The sequence below is a fragment of the Dipodomys merriami genome, unplaced genomic scaffold (genome assembly GCF_024711535.1).
Source record: "Dipodomys merriami isolate MVZ:Mamm:240054 unplaced genomic scaffold, mDipMer1.0.p SCAF_84, whole genome shotgun sequence".
Taxonomy (NCBI): Eukaryota; Metazoa; Chordata; class Mammalia; order Rodentia; family Heteromyidae; genus Dipodomys; species Dipodomys merriami.
The window spans coordinates 3897539-3912648 of NW_027206446.1; the positions used below are offsets into that span (position 1 = coordinate 3897539).

General features: G+C 47.1%; 1 protein-coding gene across 3 annotated transcripts; it reads left to right on the forward strand.

Annotated features, from left to right (window-relative positions):
* The first annotated feature begins 7353 nt into the window (after window positions 1-7353).
* Window positions 7354-14427, forward strand: Clec1b (C-type lectin domain family 1 member B). 3 transcript variants are annotated; one of them, XM_070011836.1, is made up of 6 exons: window positions 7354-7568; window positions 9314-9412; window positions 10401-10526; window positions 11655-11806; window positions 13270-13376; window positions 14234-14427. In XM_070011836.1, exons 1-6 carry the CDS (start codon window positions 7505-7507, stop codon window positions 14376-14378), a joined length of 693 nt encoding a protein of 230 aa, XP_069867937.1. In that variant the 5' UTR covers window positions 7354-7504; the 3' UTR covers window positions 14379-14427. The 3 variants fall into 3 exon arrangements, with proteins under 3 accessions (XP_069867937.1, XP_069867938.1, XP_069867939.1); XM_070011838.1 differs by lacking the exon at window positions 7354-7568 and adding an exon at window positions 7791-7810; XM_070011837.1 differs by lacking the exon at window positions 9314-9412.
* Window positions 14428-15110: the final 683 nt, after the last annotated feature.

Below are 15110 nucleotides of genomic sequence, written 5' to 3' on the forward strand. Positions count from 1 at the left end.
ATCACATAGTGCATCATAAGTACGTTAAAAACAATAGCAAGAAAGAGAAAACCACATGTGTCCCTGTCTTGAGGTTCATTTCGCTTAGCATCATCTTATCTGGTCAGACGTACATAGCTTTTGACCTTTTCTGCTGGTCCTAGACTTCTACTAGTTATTGCAAATAAGGGAAACCATGGGACCTATGTTTCTTTGGGCCTGGCTTACTTCACTTAATATAATTTTTTCCAAGTCTTTCCATTTCCTAACAAATGGGGCGATGTCATTCTTTCTGATGGAGGCATAGAATTCCATTGTGTATATAGACCACATTTTCTTGATCCATTCATCTACTGAGGGGCATCTGGGTTGGCTCCATATCTTAGCTATAGTAAATAATGCTGCAATAAACATAGTTGTGTTGGTAGCTTTAGTGTGGTCTTGTTTGTGAACATTTGGATAAATGCCCAAAAGTGGGATTGCTGGGTCATAGGTGAGCTCTATGTGGAGTCTTTTGAGGAAACTCCATATTGCTTTCCAAAGTGGTTGAACAAGTTTACACTCCCACCAACAATGCAGTAAGGTTCCCTTCTGTCCACATCCCCTCCAGCATCTGTTGTTATTAGAGTTCTTGATTTTTGCCATTCTAACTGGGGTGAGATGGTATCTCAATGTTGTTTTGATTTGCAGTTCTTTTATAGCTAGGAAGGTTGAGCTTTTCTTCATGTGTCTATTGGCCATCCTTCTTTCCTCTTTAGAGAAGTTTCTCTGTAAGTCTTTCGCCCACTTATTTATTGGGCAGTTGTTTCTTTGAGGATTTGTTGTTGGAAGATTTAATTTTTTGAGTTCCAGGTATATTTTAGATATGAGACCCTTGTCTATTTTATGGCTAGTGAAGATCTTCTCCCAATCCGTGGGCTTTCTATTGATCTTGCTAGCTATGTCCTTTGCCATGCAGAAGCTCTGCAGCTTCATGCAATCCCATTTGTCCAACCTTTCTTTGATTTGTTGTGCTTCTGGGTCTCTATTAAGAAAATTTCAGCCTGAGCCAAGGAGACCTAGGGTTTCTCCTATTCCATCCTGTAATGTTTTCAAAGTGTCTGCTTTGACTCCGAGGTCTTTGATCCATTTGAGGTTGATTCTGGTGCAGGGTGATATAGAAGGACCTAGCTTTAGTTTTCTACAGGTGTTTAACCAGTTTTACCAGTACCATTTGCTGAAGAGACTGTCTTTCTTCCATTCAATTTTTTTACCTCCATTATCGAAGACTGGTGTGGTCTGTGGGTTCATTTCTGCATCTTCAGTTCTATTCCATTGGTCCAGAAGTCTCTTCTTGTGCCAATATCAAGTTATTTTGATGATTATGGCTTTGTAGTTGAGTTTGAAATTTGGTATTGTTATTCCTCCAGGACTGTTCTTTTTGTCAAGGATTGTTTTTGCTATTTGGGGTCTTTTATTGTTCTATATGAGTTTTTAGATTGCCTCTTCTATTTCCTTGAAGAATGAGGTTGGAATATTGATAGGTGTCACATTGAATTTGTAGATAGCCTTGGGAAGTATTCCCATCTTTACAATGTTAGTCCTTCCAATCCAGGAACATGGGAGTTTTTGCCACTTTCTAAGTTCTGTTTTGATTTCCTTTTTCAAGTTTTTAAAGTTTTCATCACAGAGGTCCTTCACTTCTTTGGTTAAGTGAATTCCTAGGTATTTTATTTTTTGTGGGGCTATTACGAATGGAGTTGCTTTCCTGATTTCAGCTATGCTCTTCTCATTGTTGGCAAACAGAAAAGCCATTGATTTTTGAGGGTTAATTTTATACCCTGCTACTTTGCCAAAGCTTTGAATCAGCTTGAGAAATTTGGGAGTGGAGTCCATGGGATTCTTTAAATACAAGAACATGTCGTCTGCAAAGAGGGAGAGTTCTACTTCTTCTTTCCCTATTTGGATCTCCTTTATGTTTGCATCTTGTCTTATTGCTGTAGCTAGGCATTCTAATACTAGATTGAAGAGAAGTGGAGAGAGTGGACATCCTTGTCTTGTTCCTGAGTTAAGAGGGAATGGCTTTAGTTTTTCACCATTGAGTATAATGCTGGCTGTAGGTTTGTCATATACAGCCTTTATTGTATTGAGGAATGTTCCATGGATTCCTATTTTTTTCCAGAGCCTTCATCATAAAGGGGTGTTGGATCTTGTCAAATGCTTTTTCTGCATCTATTGGGATAACCATATGGTTCTTATCCTTGCTCCTGTTGATGTGATGAATTATATTAATTGATTTGTGTATATTGAACCAGCTTTGCATCCCTGAAATGAATCCTGTTTGATCGTGGTGTATGATTTTTTTGATGAGTTGTTGAAGTCGATTGGCCAAAATTTTGTTGAGAAGTTTGCCATCGATGGTCATCAAAGAAATGGGTCTATAGTTCTCTTTTTTTGATGATTCCCTGCCTGGTTTGGGGATGAGGGTTACGATGGCTTCATAGTGAACTTTCACTTTCAATTTCATTGAAGAGTTAGAAGAGTATTGGTGCGTGTTTTCCCTTGAAGGCCTTGTAGAATTCTGCTGTAAATCCATCCAGTCCTGGGCTTTTCTTAGATGAGAGGTCTCTTATTGCTCTTTCTATTGGGATGCTTGTTAAGTTGGCTTAACCTATCTTGGTTTAGTTTTGGCATGTTGGTCGATATTTGCTAGGAAATCATCCAATTCATCCAGATTCTCAAACTTATCAGCATAAAGGTTTGAGAAGTATTCCCTTATAATGTTCTGAATCTTGGTTGTTTCTGTGGTGATGTTTCCATTCTTATCTCTGAGTTTGCTTATTTGGGTGTGTTCTCTTCTTTTTCTGATAAGATTTGCTAAGGGTCTGTCAATTTTGTTAATTTTTTTGAAGAACCAATGCTTTGTTTTGTTGATTCTTTCTATGGTTTTTTTGGATTCCAATTTCTTTATTTCTGATTTAATTTTCATTTGTTTCCATCTCCTGGAGTGGGGTTCATCTTACTGCTCTTTTTCAAAAAGCTACAAATATATCATTAAGTTGTTGGTTTCAGATCTCTCCAATTTGTTGATGTAGGAACTCAGAGCTATAAACTTGCCTTTGAGTACTGCCTTTGCTGTGTCCCAGAGGATCTGGTAATGTGTATATTCATTTTTGTTGAATATCATGAATACTTGAATTTCCTTTCTAATCTCTTCCATGACCCACTCGTGATTCAGCAATGTATTGTTCAGCCTCCATGTGTTACTGGACTTTCTTTGATGGCTTTTGGTGTTGAGTTCTAATTTTATCCCCTTGTGGTCTGAGAGAATATGAGGTATAACTTCAATGTTTCTGAATAAGGACAAGTTTGCTTTGTGGCCTAAAATGTGGTCTATTTTGGAAAATGTTCCATGTGCTGCAGAGAAAAACGTGTATTCTGATGCTGCTGGGTGAAGTATTTGGTAGATGTTTGTTAAATCTAATTGATCTATGCAGTTGTTTAGATCTGCGGTTTCTCTGTTGAGTTTTTGCTGAGTTGATCTATCTAGTGGGGAGAGTGGTATGTTAAAATCCCCAACAATTAATGTCTTTGGATCTATGTGGGATTTAAGGGAAAGTAGTGTTTCTTGGATAAATTTGGGTGCTCCATTGTTTGGCGAATAGATATTTAGAATTGTAATATCCTCCTGAAGGAGAGATCCCTTAATTAGTATGTAGCGACCTTCTTTATCTCTTCTCACAAATTTTAATTTGAAGTCTATTTTATCTGATATTAGGATTGCAACTCCCGCCTGTGTATGGGGGCCGGTTGCTTGGTAGATTTTATTCCAGCCTTTCACATTGAAAATGTGATTGTTTTTATTGGCAAGGTATGGCTCTTGAGCTCTTCTGAACAAAACATGAATTTCCATTCTGTCTATAGCACCAATGCACATGATTGTATAATATATGAATACCTAAAACCAGGTTTTAAGAAAATATGTAGTTATATAAAGGGGTTTCATGTCAATAAGTCAAGGTTGGGAGTCTACCACATCTTCAAAAATCAGCTCTTTGAGGCAAAAAAAATGAGTTTGTAAAAAGATAGAAAACTATTGCAACAGATTATTTGCAACTATAAAACTGGAATGAGAAGATCCATTGGAGATGCTATTTTTCAGGGTGAAGGGGACAGGTAAATGAGGGAAGAGGGTGAAATTACATGGAGTTCAGCCTTTACATGTGTGAAGATGTTAACAATGATAGCACTCTATACTTGAACCACAACTCTACTTCTGATTTTTAAGTGATTCATTGGAGGTAAGAATCTCATGGACTTTCCTACCCAGGCTGTCATCGAACCCTGATCCTTATATCTCAGCTTCCTGAGTAACCAGGCTTACAAGCGTGAGTCACTAGTGCCTGGCTGAAATCTACAATTTTAAGGGGTTTTTTTTGTTTTCTGGGGATGACCTAGAAATTTTCAACCTTATAGTAAGCCTGAGAATATTAACTCCAGCAAGATATGGAAAGCATGAATACACTCTAATCAACTTGGATTTATTGTCATGATATAGCTTCACTGACACTGTGAAAAGTAAAGAAGACCTTTAAGTTGGATGAGAAAATTCAGGTTTATACGTTCATTAGGTTCTTCACACATCATTCTGCTCTCTCATTTTGTGTTTATGTCAGAGAAGCCTAAATTAAATAATATGCAAAGGATATCAGTATTGGAATTAACTCAAAATCATTTATAAAAAAAAGAAATAGAAAAGGTAATGATCACAATCCCCAAGGGACTAAAGTCCTAAAGGAGACAAACCAAAAACAAACAATGCAGATAAATCAATGGCCACAAGGAGGCGACAGAGAAGGAGTAGAGGTTGGAATTTACTGGGAATATATAGATACATATACATGTACACACATATACGTGTGTATATATGAATATACATGTGTTATATAGTATAACACATGTATACATAACATACATATATACTTTATGTACATTTTATGTAAATACAATAATATAGATGTAGATATACAACATATAATGTATATATAGGGTATATATAAAAAGTATGTATGTATACAAACATACACACATATACACAGTACCCTCAAATAGAGAATGCCCTCACCCTATGATATCCCTACAATGAATACATAACATAGCTTTACATAGAGGTTCCTTCAATGTATGGCTTAAAGAATTTAAATGTAGGACCGGGAATGTGGCTCAGGGGTAGAGCGCTGGCCTTGCATGCATGAGGCCCTGGGTTCGATTCCTCAGCACCACATAAGCAGAAAAAAATAGCCAGAAGTGGTGCTGTGGCTCAAGTGGTAGAGCACTAGCCTTGAGCTGAAGAGCTGAGGGACAGCGCCCAGGCCCAGAGTTCAGGCCCCACTAATGCCAAAAAGAAAAAAGAAAGGATTTAAATGTAATCCATTATAAATATTATATACATATCACATATATATCCTATATGTAATGTATACTATATATATGCATATTTTATGCTACATAATATACAGTATATATAATACATATATATAACTATGTCTCTATGTATCACTCAAGTACGATCAGATATTCTGCTTTAAATTAAGGGCTGCCGATGTGCATTGAAATCACTTCTCTTCCTGCCGTGGGTAACTATGTTGGTCTTGCTATTGTTTATAGAGTTATTCATGTTGGATCAACGAATTGGTGCTCGAAGTTTAAGTCAGGATTGCACAAATAGAGAGATCAATCCAGACTTAAATAAACAAACAGAGCAGAGAGAGAGAGAGAGAGAGAGAGAGAGAGAGAGAGAGAGAGAGAGAGAGAGAGAGAGAGGGAGAGAGAGAGAGAAAGGAAGGGGGGAGGGGGAAGGGAAGATAAGGAAGGCCAGAAGAGACCCGTGGAGAGAGGGGCAGAGATGGAAGACAGGAGGGAGCAGGGGGAAGGGAAGCAGGCAGGGCTGAGCTCTGGGAGATGAGGTCATTCGTCTCCTGTCAGAAAGAGGAAGAGCCTTCCGACTGAAACATAGGAAAAAATAGTCCCGGGCAAATGGGAGCAGAATAACGTGTCCTGCTTATGGCTAGAAACAATCATCAGCTCTGTTCGTGGAGAGAAGAAAGTCAGCTCCAGAGCTGAGGTTGTATATTTAACATTCTCATGAACCTTCACGTTTATTAAGAACCAGGGAAGAGGTCTAGCACTTCTTTTTCTTTCATTTTCATTTGGATTTAGTGTAGAAACAAGTTGGATTATGCTACGTTTGGATTTCCAAGAGTCTTCCCAAGTGTCGCCTCATTCCCAAAGGAATCTGAAGCGTGGGTGGAAAAACAAAACTTTTAAAATAAAGGATAATGTTCAGCACCATAACAAATAATCCAGTGGATCAGATAATAAGAAAGTTGGAAAGAAAATTGCCTGGTGGCTCACACGTACCATCCTAGCTCCTCACGAGACTGAGATCTGAGATCTGAGGATGGCGGTTCAAAGCCAGCCTGGGCAGGAAAGTCCGTGAGACTCTGATCCCCAAGGAAGTACCAAGAAAACCAGAAGTGGCACTGTAGCTCAAGTGGTAGAGCGCCAGCCTTGAGCTGAAGAGCTGAGGGACGGCGCCCAGGCCCTGAGTTCAAACCCCATCACCAACCAACCGATAAGCAAACAAACAAGGGAAGGGATGCGGCCCTGGTTGCAGAGTTGTCTCCGTGTGGCGGATGAGGTACTGAACGTTTAGTACAGGGATCTGCTTTGACCACAACTGTGATTTGAAAGGGGGTGGGGAAAGAGAGAACCCAAAGGTGGACAGGGCAGAATGGAAGGCGTCAGAATCAGGTGCGTGAGTGTGCACTCAGTCTAGTGCAAATAGTAAAAATAAGCTCAGTCCATCTGCAGTAGTTCAGGCAATTTATGAAATGAGCTTATTCAACTCATAGAAGCAATCACCTACCATGCTAGCTGCTCAGGAGGCTGGGACCTGAGGATTGTGGTTCAAAACCAGCCTGGTGAGCAAAGCCAGTGAGACGCTCACTTCCAAGAAAACCACCAGAAAACCAGCCGTGGAGTTGTGTCTCCAAGGGTAGAGCGCCAGCCATGAGCCAAAGAAGCTCAGGGACAGCGCCCACCACCAGGCCCTGGGTTCAAGCCCCACCACTGACTTAAAAATAACAACCCATCTAAGTAGCCCTTCCCACGTCGGCCGTGTTACAACGCAGCGTGAAGTTGTTTTGTTCTTTAAAAGGACCCAGGGACAAATTGCCCTAGGTTCCGAATGGCAGATAAGAAAACAGGAAACAAACAGCCTATCTTGGTCTTTGCCACCACAGGGGAGCATATTTAGGTTCAAGGCCCCAGATCTCCGAAGCGTCAGGAAGCAGCTTCCTGGAAAAATAAAAGGAGACACGCAACTCACACACTCACACACACACACTCACACACTTACACACAAGTCCCAAGCCTCTGTCTCCTGCTGGGAGACGGGGTCACGTGCCGGGGGCTCTGCCCTCCCACCCGGGACAGGGCTTGGCTCAGACCCTCTGCTGGACGGACCCACAGGGCCAGGGGAACCATGCAGGATGAAGATGGGTACATCACCTTGAACCCCAAGCCCCGGAAGCCGGCCCCCCGCCCGGGTAAGGGGTTCTGCTGCCCCCTGGAGCGGGCCCAGGGCGCTGAACTGTTCCTAGCTTGCTGGGTCCTCTCTCCTTTGTGTTCCTCTATTAGTGAGGGGCCGGGTGTCTCTCATTTTACTTTCCTGTCTTCTTCGTTCTGTTTCTCTCTGAGGCTGAAGGGCTCGGGTGGAGCAGCCACGGGGCCTTGCCCATGGAAAGCGTCCCAGAAGACGTGGGAGATTGAACGCTAGGAGCATTTCTTTGTGAGCCAGGGAAGAGTAACCGAACACACCATTTCCTTCCTTCCTTCCTCCCTTTCTCCCTTTCTTCTTCCTTTCTTCCTTCCTTTCTTTCTTCCTTTTTTTTTCTTTCTCTCTTTCTTTCTTTCTCTTTCTTTCTCTCTCTCTTTCTCTCTTTCTTTCTTTCTTTCTCTCTCTCTTTCTTTCTTTCTTTCTCTCTCTTTCTTTCCTTCTTGCTTCTTCCTTTCTTTCTTTTTGAAATGTTTATTCCTCTGTCTTCCTTTTTAAAAATGTTTTTATGGCTATTATAAAGGTGTATTGTATACGAGGGTCTTTTACTGATCTCATTGATTCTTATTTATCAGCTGGTTTATTTCTCTTCGTGTTATTAATAACATGATGTTATCCTATTTTTGTTTTGTTTATTATAGTTTTTTTATTTCCTTTCTCTTTTTTGTCCCCCCTGGGCTGGGCAGGTGGCTCCGTGGTACAGCACTTGCCTAGCATGTAGAAAGCCCTGGGTTCGATTCCCTAGTACCCCGTAAATAGAAAAGGCCGGAAGGGGTGCTGCGGCTCAGGTGGTAAAGCACAGCCTTGAGCAAAAGAAGCTCAGGGACAGCACCCAGGCCCTGAGTTCAAACCCAGGAAGTGGCCAAAAAAAAAATGTGTGTTTTTGGCAGACCTGGGTTTGGACTCCAGGCTCTTCCGTTACCTGGCGGGTGCTCTGCTACTTGAGTCACGTCTGCATTCCAGCTTCGTTGGTGATTCATTGGAGACAGCCTCTCACAGACTGCCTGGGATCCTCCTGGGATCCTCCTGGGATCCCAGCCTCCTGGGCGGCTGGGTTCACTCCCAGCACCCGACACACGTCCGTTTGCTGCTCTGTCCAGTTGTTCTGACGGAAGCAGTCATGGATGAGCGTGGGTACGGAAGCGAACAGAGCTGGGCTCGGTGAGGCCTTCCCTGCCAGCCACACATGGGGCCAGAGACGGGGCTCAGGGAGGGTGATGTTTATTAAAGATCCAACATGCAGGAGCCATCATGGCTCAGGCCCGTCCGCCCAGCTACTCGGGAGGCTGAGCTCTGAGAAGCCAGCCTGGGCAGGAAAGTCTGCCAGACTCTGAACTCCAATTAGTCACAGAAAAAGCCAGAAGCGGAGCTGTGGCTCAAGGGGTAGAGCACCAGCCTTGAGTGCTTAAGGGCTCGGGGACCGCGCCCAGGCCCTGAGTTTGAGCCCCAGGCCTGCCCCCCCCCCAAATAGATCTGACACATCGGCTGTTCACAACACGTGGAAAATCTTGGGGAAAGTAAGGGCACCATGACCATGGCATTTTGACTGTTTGATCTTATCTTGCTGGTCCTGAGCCTTGAACTCAGGGCCTGGGGTACTGTCCCTGAGCACCGCTTCTGGCTTTTCCTGTGTCTGTGGTGCTGAGGAATCGAACCCGGGGCCTCACGCATGCTCGGCGAGCGCTCTACACGGAGCCCCTCTCCCAGGCCTGTTTTCATTGGTTCTAACGCTTGCAGTTAATGCTGATTCCTCTTCCTCGTGGCGAGTGACGGCTCTCCTTCTGCTCGTCCTGTCCGTGGGCATGCTGGTCGGACTGGTGGTGCTGGGAATCATGTGTACGTATGAAATCCTTTGCTATGATTTGACCCGGGGCATTAGTGTGTAAGGATAGGACTGTCCCCTGCTAAGCAGTCATTAATTAAGCATTAAGGATCTGTTTGCCAGGATTCCTTCCACGTGTTCTGTAGAGACACAGATGCCAATAGATATGCCCCATAGAAGAGAACGCTGACCTCTTATTCCCTGCGGATCCTAATCAGTTCCCATTCTATTTTTCATGAATGAACGTGATTTTCAAAGTTGGAAAACTAGGTCTTACAATCTTCCTCAGTCTGGATCTCAGTGAGCGTATGAAACTATTTTTTCTCACCTGCCCACTCCCAAATATCCTAAAAACCCAGCCAGTGCAGGATTTTCCAAAATTCATCATGAAATCTCCATCTCCCTGTCTACATCAGAGCTCAATCTAGCCCCTCAGCCCTATAAAATGCCTTTCTTCTGATGTCCCCTGCTGAACTATTGTGTCCTTGTTCCCGTAAATCTAACCGCGCAGTTTTACAATGTCACGGGTGGCTTGTGTACTTCTTATATACTTGTCCTTCTGCTTTGTTTTGCTGGTCCTGGGGCTTGAACTCAGGGCCTGGGCATTGCCCCAATCTCTTTGTGCTCAAGGTTGATGATGCTTTACCACTTGAGCCACGGCACCACTTCTGACTTTTTCTGAGTAGTTCATTGGAGATAGGAGTCTCATGGACGTTCCTGCCCAGGCTGGCTTTGAACCGCAGTCCTCAGATCTCAGCCTCCTGAGTAGCGGGGTGACAGGTGGGAGCCATTGGTGTCTGGTTCTTATACATCACTTTCCTGATCCATTTATGTACACACATATAAACACACACACACACACACACACACACACACGTGATATATCTAGTAAACACTTCCTATGGTGATTGTTTTCTGGAAAGTAAAGTTTACTGAAAGATCCTGGCATCTCTTCTTTGACCTCCAATTCCAAGCTGTAATTCATCTAATTCCTACGTCTAGCCATCACCCAGCAAAATCGCCTGCACACGGAGAATGAGCGGATGTCAGAAAGTCTGCGGCAACTAGCCAAGAACTTCTGCCAAGCTTTGATAAGACAATTGGAGCAAAAGCAGAAGGGCAATTATGGTGAGTGTGGTTTGGTAAACGCTCCCTCCCTCCCTCCCTCCTTCCTTCCATTCCCTCCTTCCTCCATTCTTCCCTCCATTCCTTCTTTCCTCCATCCTTCCCTCCATTCCTTCCTCCCTCCCTCCCTCCCTCCCTCCCTCCTTTCCTCCCTCCCTTCCTCCTTACCTCCCTCCTTCCCTCCCTCCCTCCATCCTTCCCTCCCTCCCTCCTTCCATTCCTCCCTTCCTCTATCCTTCCCTCCCTCCCTCCATCCTTCCCTCCCTCCCTCCTTCCATTCCTCCCTTCCTCTATCCTTCCCTCCCTCCCTCCTTCCATTCCTTCCTTCCTCCATCTTTCCCTCCCTCCCTTGTTCCTGTGTTCCTTCTTTCCCTCTCCCCTCCCTCCTTCCTTCTTTCATCCTTCTCTCCTTCCTTCCTTCCTTCTCTCCTTCCTTCTCTCCTTCCTTCCTTCCTTCCTTCCTTCCTTCCTTCCTTCCTTCCTTCCTTCCACTCTTCCTTTCTTTCTGTACCAGAACTGGAACTCAGGGCCTCCTGCCTACCACTTGAGCCACACCCCCATCGCTGACTTTCCTTTTCAGTGGTCTCCTAGAGATACAGTCCCGTGGGCTCTCCTGCCCGGGCTGGTTTGGATCCGGGCACTCAGGTCTCAGCCTCCTGAGGGTCTGGGAGGGTCTGGGAGGGTCTGAGTGGATCTGGGCGCTCGGGCCTCGGCCTCCTGAGGCTCTGGGAGGGTCTGGGAGGGTCTGGGAGGGTCTGAGTGGATCTGGGCGCTCAGGTCTCGGCCTCCTGAGGGTCTGGGAGGGTCTGGGAGGGTCTGGGAGGGTCTGGGTGCTCAGGTCTCAGCCTCCTGAGGGTCTGGGAGGGTCTGGGAGGGTCTGGGTGCTCAGATCTCAGCCTCCTGAGGGTCTGGGAGGGTCTGAGTGGATCTGGACGTTCGGGCCTCGACCTCCTGAGGGTCTGGGAGGGTCTGGGTGGATCTGGGCACTCGGGCCTCGGCCTCCTGAGGGTCTGGGAGGGTCTGGGTGGATCTGGGCGCTCGGGCCTCGGCCTCCTGAGGGTCTGGGTGGGCCCTGAGGTGGCGGGGGATCCTGGGCGCGAGGCGGGGGGACAGCCTGCCCGTGTCCCGCAGAGCACGGCTGCAGCCCCTGCGAGCCCCGGTGGCGGTACCACGGCGACAGCTGCTACGGCTTCTTCAGGCACAACGTGACGTGGGAGGAGAGCAGGCGCTACTGCGCCAACCTCAACGCCTCGCTGGCCAAGGCGGCCAGCCCCGGCGTCCTGGTGAGGAGGCCATGCTGTGCGTGTGTGTGTGTGTGCGTGTGCTCTGCGTGTGTGTGCATGTGCGTGCGTGTGTGCGTGTGCGTGTGTGCATGTGCGTGTGTGTGCATGTGTGCGCGCGTGTACTGTGTATATGTATGTGAGTGTGCATGTGTGTGTGGATGTGGGTGTGCGTGGTGTGTGCAGCAGTCCTGGGGCTGGAACGCAGGGCCTAGGCACCATCCCCCAGCTCTACAGCTCAAAGCAGGTGCTCTACCACTTGAGCCACGGTGCCACGTTGGGCTTTTTGCTGGCTATGGGGGGATGAGCATCTCACAGACTTTCCAGCCTGAGCTGGCTTTGAACCGTGACCCTCAGAGGTCAGCGTCTCCTGAGCCACTGGCCTCTGCCCGGGAAAGCCGTGTGTCTGTGATTCTAGGCGCTGTGAGCGCCTGCGGGGACTTCGTTTTCTTCCTTGGAAGAGGCGCTGAGGCCACCGCAGGCCACGTGCGGGTGGGGTTTTAGGCACACAACAACACTCTAGTTAGAGCAACAGGCCATGCACCAGGTGATGAGATCGGCATCTAGGAGACTGGTGGGAAGTACCAGGAGGAAAAACGTATGTCCAAGCTGGTGGTGCACGGCTGCCATCCCAGCAGGAGGGAAACTGAGGCAGGGGGATTTTGCGTTTGAGGCCAGTCTGGGTTAACGACATCATAAGAATTGGGGAGCTGGGGGCGGGGAAGAGGCGGAGGAAGAGCTGAAGCAGAAGGAAAAGGAGGAAGAAGAGGAGGAAGAGGAGGAAGAGGAGGAGGAGGAGGAAGAGGAGGAGGAGGAGGAGGAAGAGGAGGAGGAGGAGGAAGGGGAGGAGGAGGAGGAGGAAGAGGAGGAGGAGGAGGAAGAGGAGGAGAAGGAGGAGGAGGAAGAAGAGGAGGAGGAGGAGGAAGAAGAAAAGGAGGAGGAAGAAGAGGAGGAGGAGGAAGAGGAGGAAAGGGAAAGAGAAAGGAGAAAGGAGAGGAAGAGAGGAGAAGAGAAGAAAGGGAAAGAAAAGAACAAAAGGAAAAAAACCCAAAAGGTAGATCAGGAGAGGCTGAGCAGAGACCACATTCTTTCCCTGTCGTCCATCAGCTAAAACACAGATGATCACTGATGTGTTTCTGGGTGTTTCTTCCTCCAGTCGCTCACCACACAGCCTGCTGGGATCCTCGGTGGGCCAGCTCATGCCAGACGGCTCGGGGATCAGTTATCCCAAACGCACAGGGAGATTCGGAGAGGGGCCGGTCCGGGGCCTGCCGGCTCCATCCACATGCGAAAGCAACGGTTCTGAAGTTCCGTTCCTGCCGCACACAGACACGTGTCCACAGAAATAGAGTCCACCCCCTGGCTCGAGGCTTTGTCCAGCGGGGCCGCCGGCCAGGCCCCGGCAGCTCTGAGCACGCCATTGATCCACTTACTGACGAGTCCCAGTGTTTCTGTCTTTCTCCTAGGAATACATCAAGGCCAGGACTGTTTTGATCCGTTGGATCGGATTAGCCTATCACAGTTCAGATAAAAACTGGAAATGGGAAGATGGCTCCGTGCTGCCCATGAACATGTAAGTCGCTGGAAAACCTGAATAGAAGATCCTTCTAGAATATTCTATCAGGAGAGCCCCTTTCCTGTTGGATACAGGATAAGAGATATCAGCCGGGCGCTGGCGGCTCCCGCCTGTCATCCCGGCTACTCAGGAGGCTGAGATCTGAGGATGACAGTTCAAAGCCAGCCTGGGCAGGAAAGTCGGTGAGACTCTGATCTCCAATAAACCACCAGAAAACCAGAGGTGGAGCTGTGGCTCAAGGGGTAGAGCGCTACCCTGGAGCAAAAGAAGCTCAGGGACGGCACCCAGACCCTGAGTTCAAGCCCCAGGAATAGCACAACGCACACAAACTTTGGCTGTGTCTCTGTTCCCTACTGTGGGTTTCATCGGGGGAAACTGAGTCATTCCTACCTTATTCCTAACCACAGATCCTTGATCAAAACACAGTGCGACTCTCCCTCCCAGTCACTGTAGCGAAGCCATGGTCCATTTGTATTCTTGATATTTCAACCACTCCCCTGCGTGTGTGTGTGTGTGTGTGTGTGTGTGTGTGTGCGTGCGCACACGTGTGTGCCAATATGGGGGCTTGAACTCAGGTCTTGGGCTCTCACTTTTCGCTCAAGGCTAGCGCTCTACCACCTGAGCCACTGCCCCGCTGCTGGCTTTTTGCAGATTCATTGGAGATCAGAGTCTCACGGGCCTCCAGCTGTGAGCCTCAGATCGCAGCCTCCTGGGTGGCTGGGACGGCTGCTGCTTCTTTGTATCTTGCTGTGAGCTCTGTCACTTCCAGTCTGTTCAGGCAAACCCCACCCAGAGTGTCTCCGTGGCCTCGCTTTTCAGTGGAATCCATTCTTCATTTGTGTTTTCAACCGCAGGCTTGACCTTTCCGGGGATCGAAGAGACAATATGAACTGTGCTTATTTTCATCTGGGGAAGATCCGCCCCACCTTCTGCTCGGAAAAACACTATTTCATGTGCGAGAGGAAAGCCGGCCTGGCCAAGGTGGAGCACCTGCCGTAGGGGAACGGGGCGCGAGCTGCTCACCCCACAATAAAACGCCCCCAAAGGAAATCCCCAGCCACAGACTGGCTTTATTTCCACCTGCCTGCCTGCCTTCCTTCCTTCCTTCCCTCCTTCCCTCCCTCTCTCCCTTCCTTCCCTCCTTCCTTCCCCCCCTCCTTCCCTCCCCCCTCCCTCCTTCCCTCTTTTCTTGTCTTTTTTTTATGCTGGCCCTTGGGCTTGAATTCAAGGCCTGACGCTGTCCCTTAGCTTTTTCATTCAAGGCTGGAGCTCTACCACTTGAGCCACAGCCCCATTCCTGGCTGTTTGCTGGTTCACTGGAGATGTTTTCATGGACTTTTCTATCCCGGTTGGCTTTGAACTGCAATCTTCAGATCTCTCAGCCCCCTGGGGAGCTGGAATTACAGGCGTGAGCCACCAGTGCCTGGCCGGCAATACCAACATGTGAAGGCATACAGTAAGTTGAAGAACACATTGACTCAGTTCAAGGATCAATCATGAGTCCCCTGGGTGGCTTGAACTTCCATTTCTTATATTTAAAATAATGGGCTAGCCGGGCACCGGTGGCTCACGCCTGGCTTTCCAGCTACTCAGGAGGCTGAGATTTGAGGATCATGGTTCAAAGCCAGCCCGGGCAGGAAAGTCTGTGAGACTCTTATCTCCAATGAGCCACCAGAAAAACAGAAGTGGAGCTGTGACTCAACGTGGTAGCCTTGAGCAGAAATAGCTCAG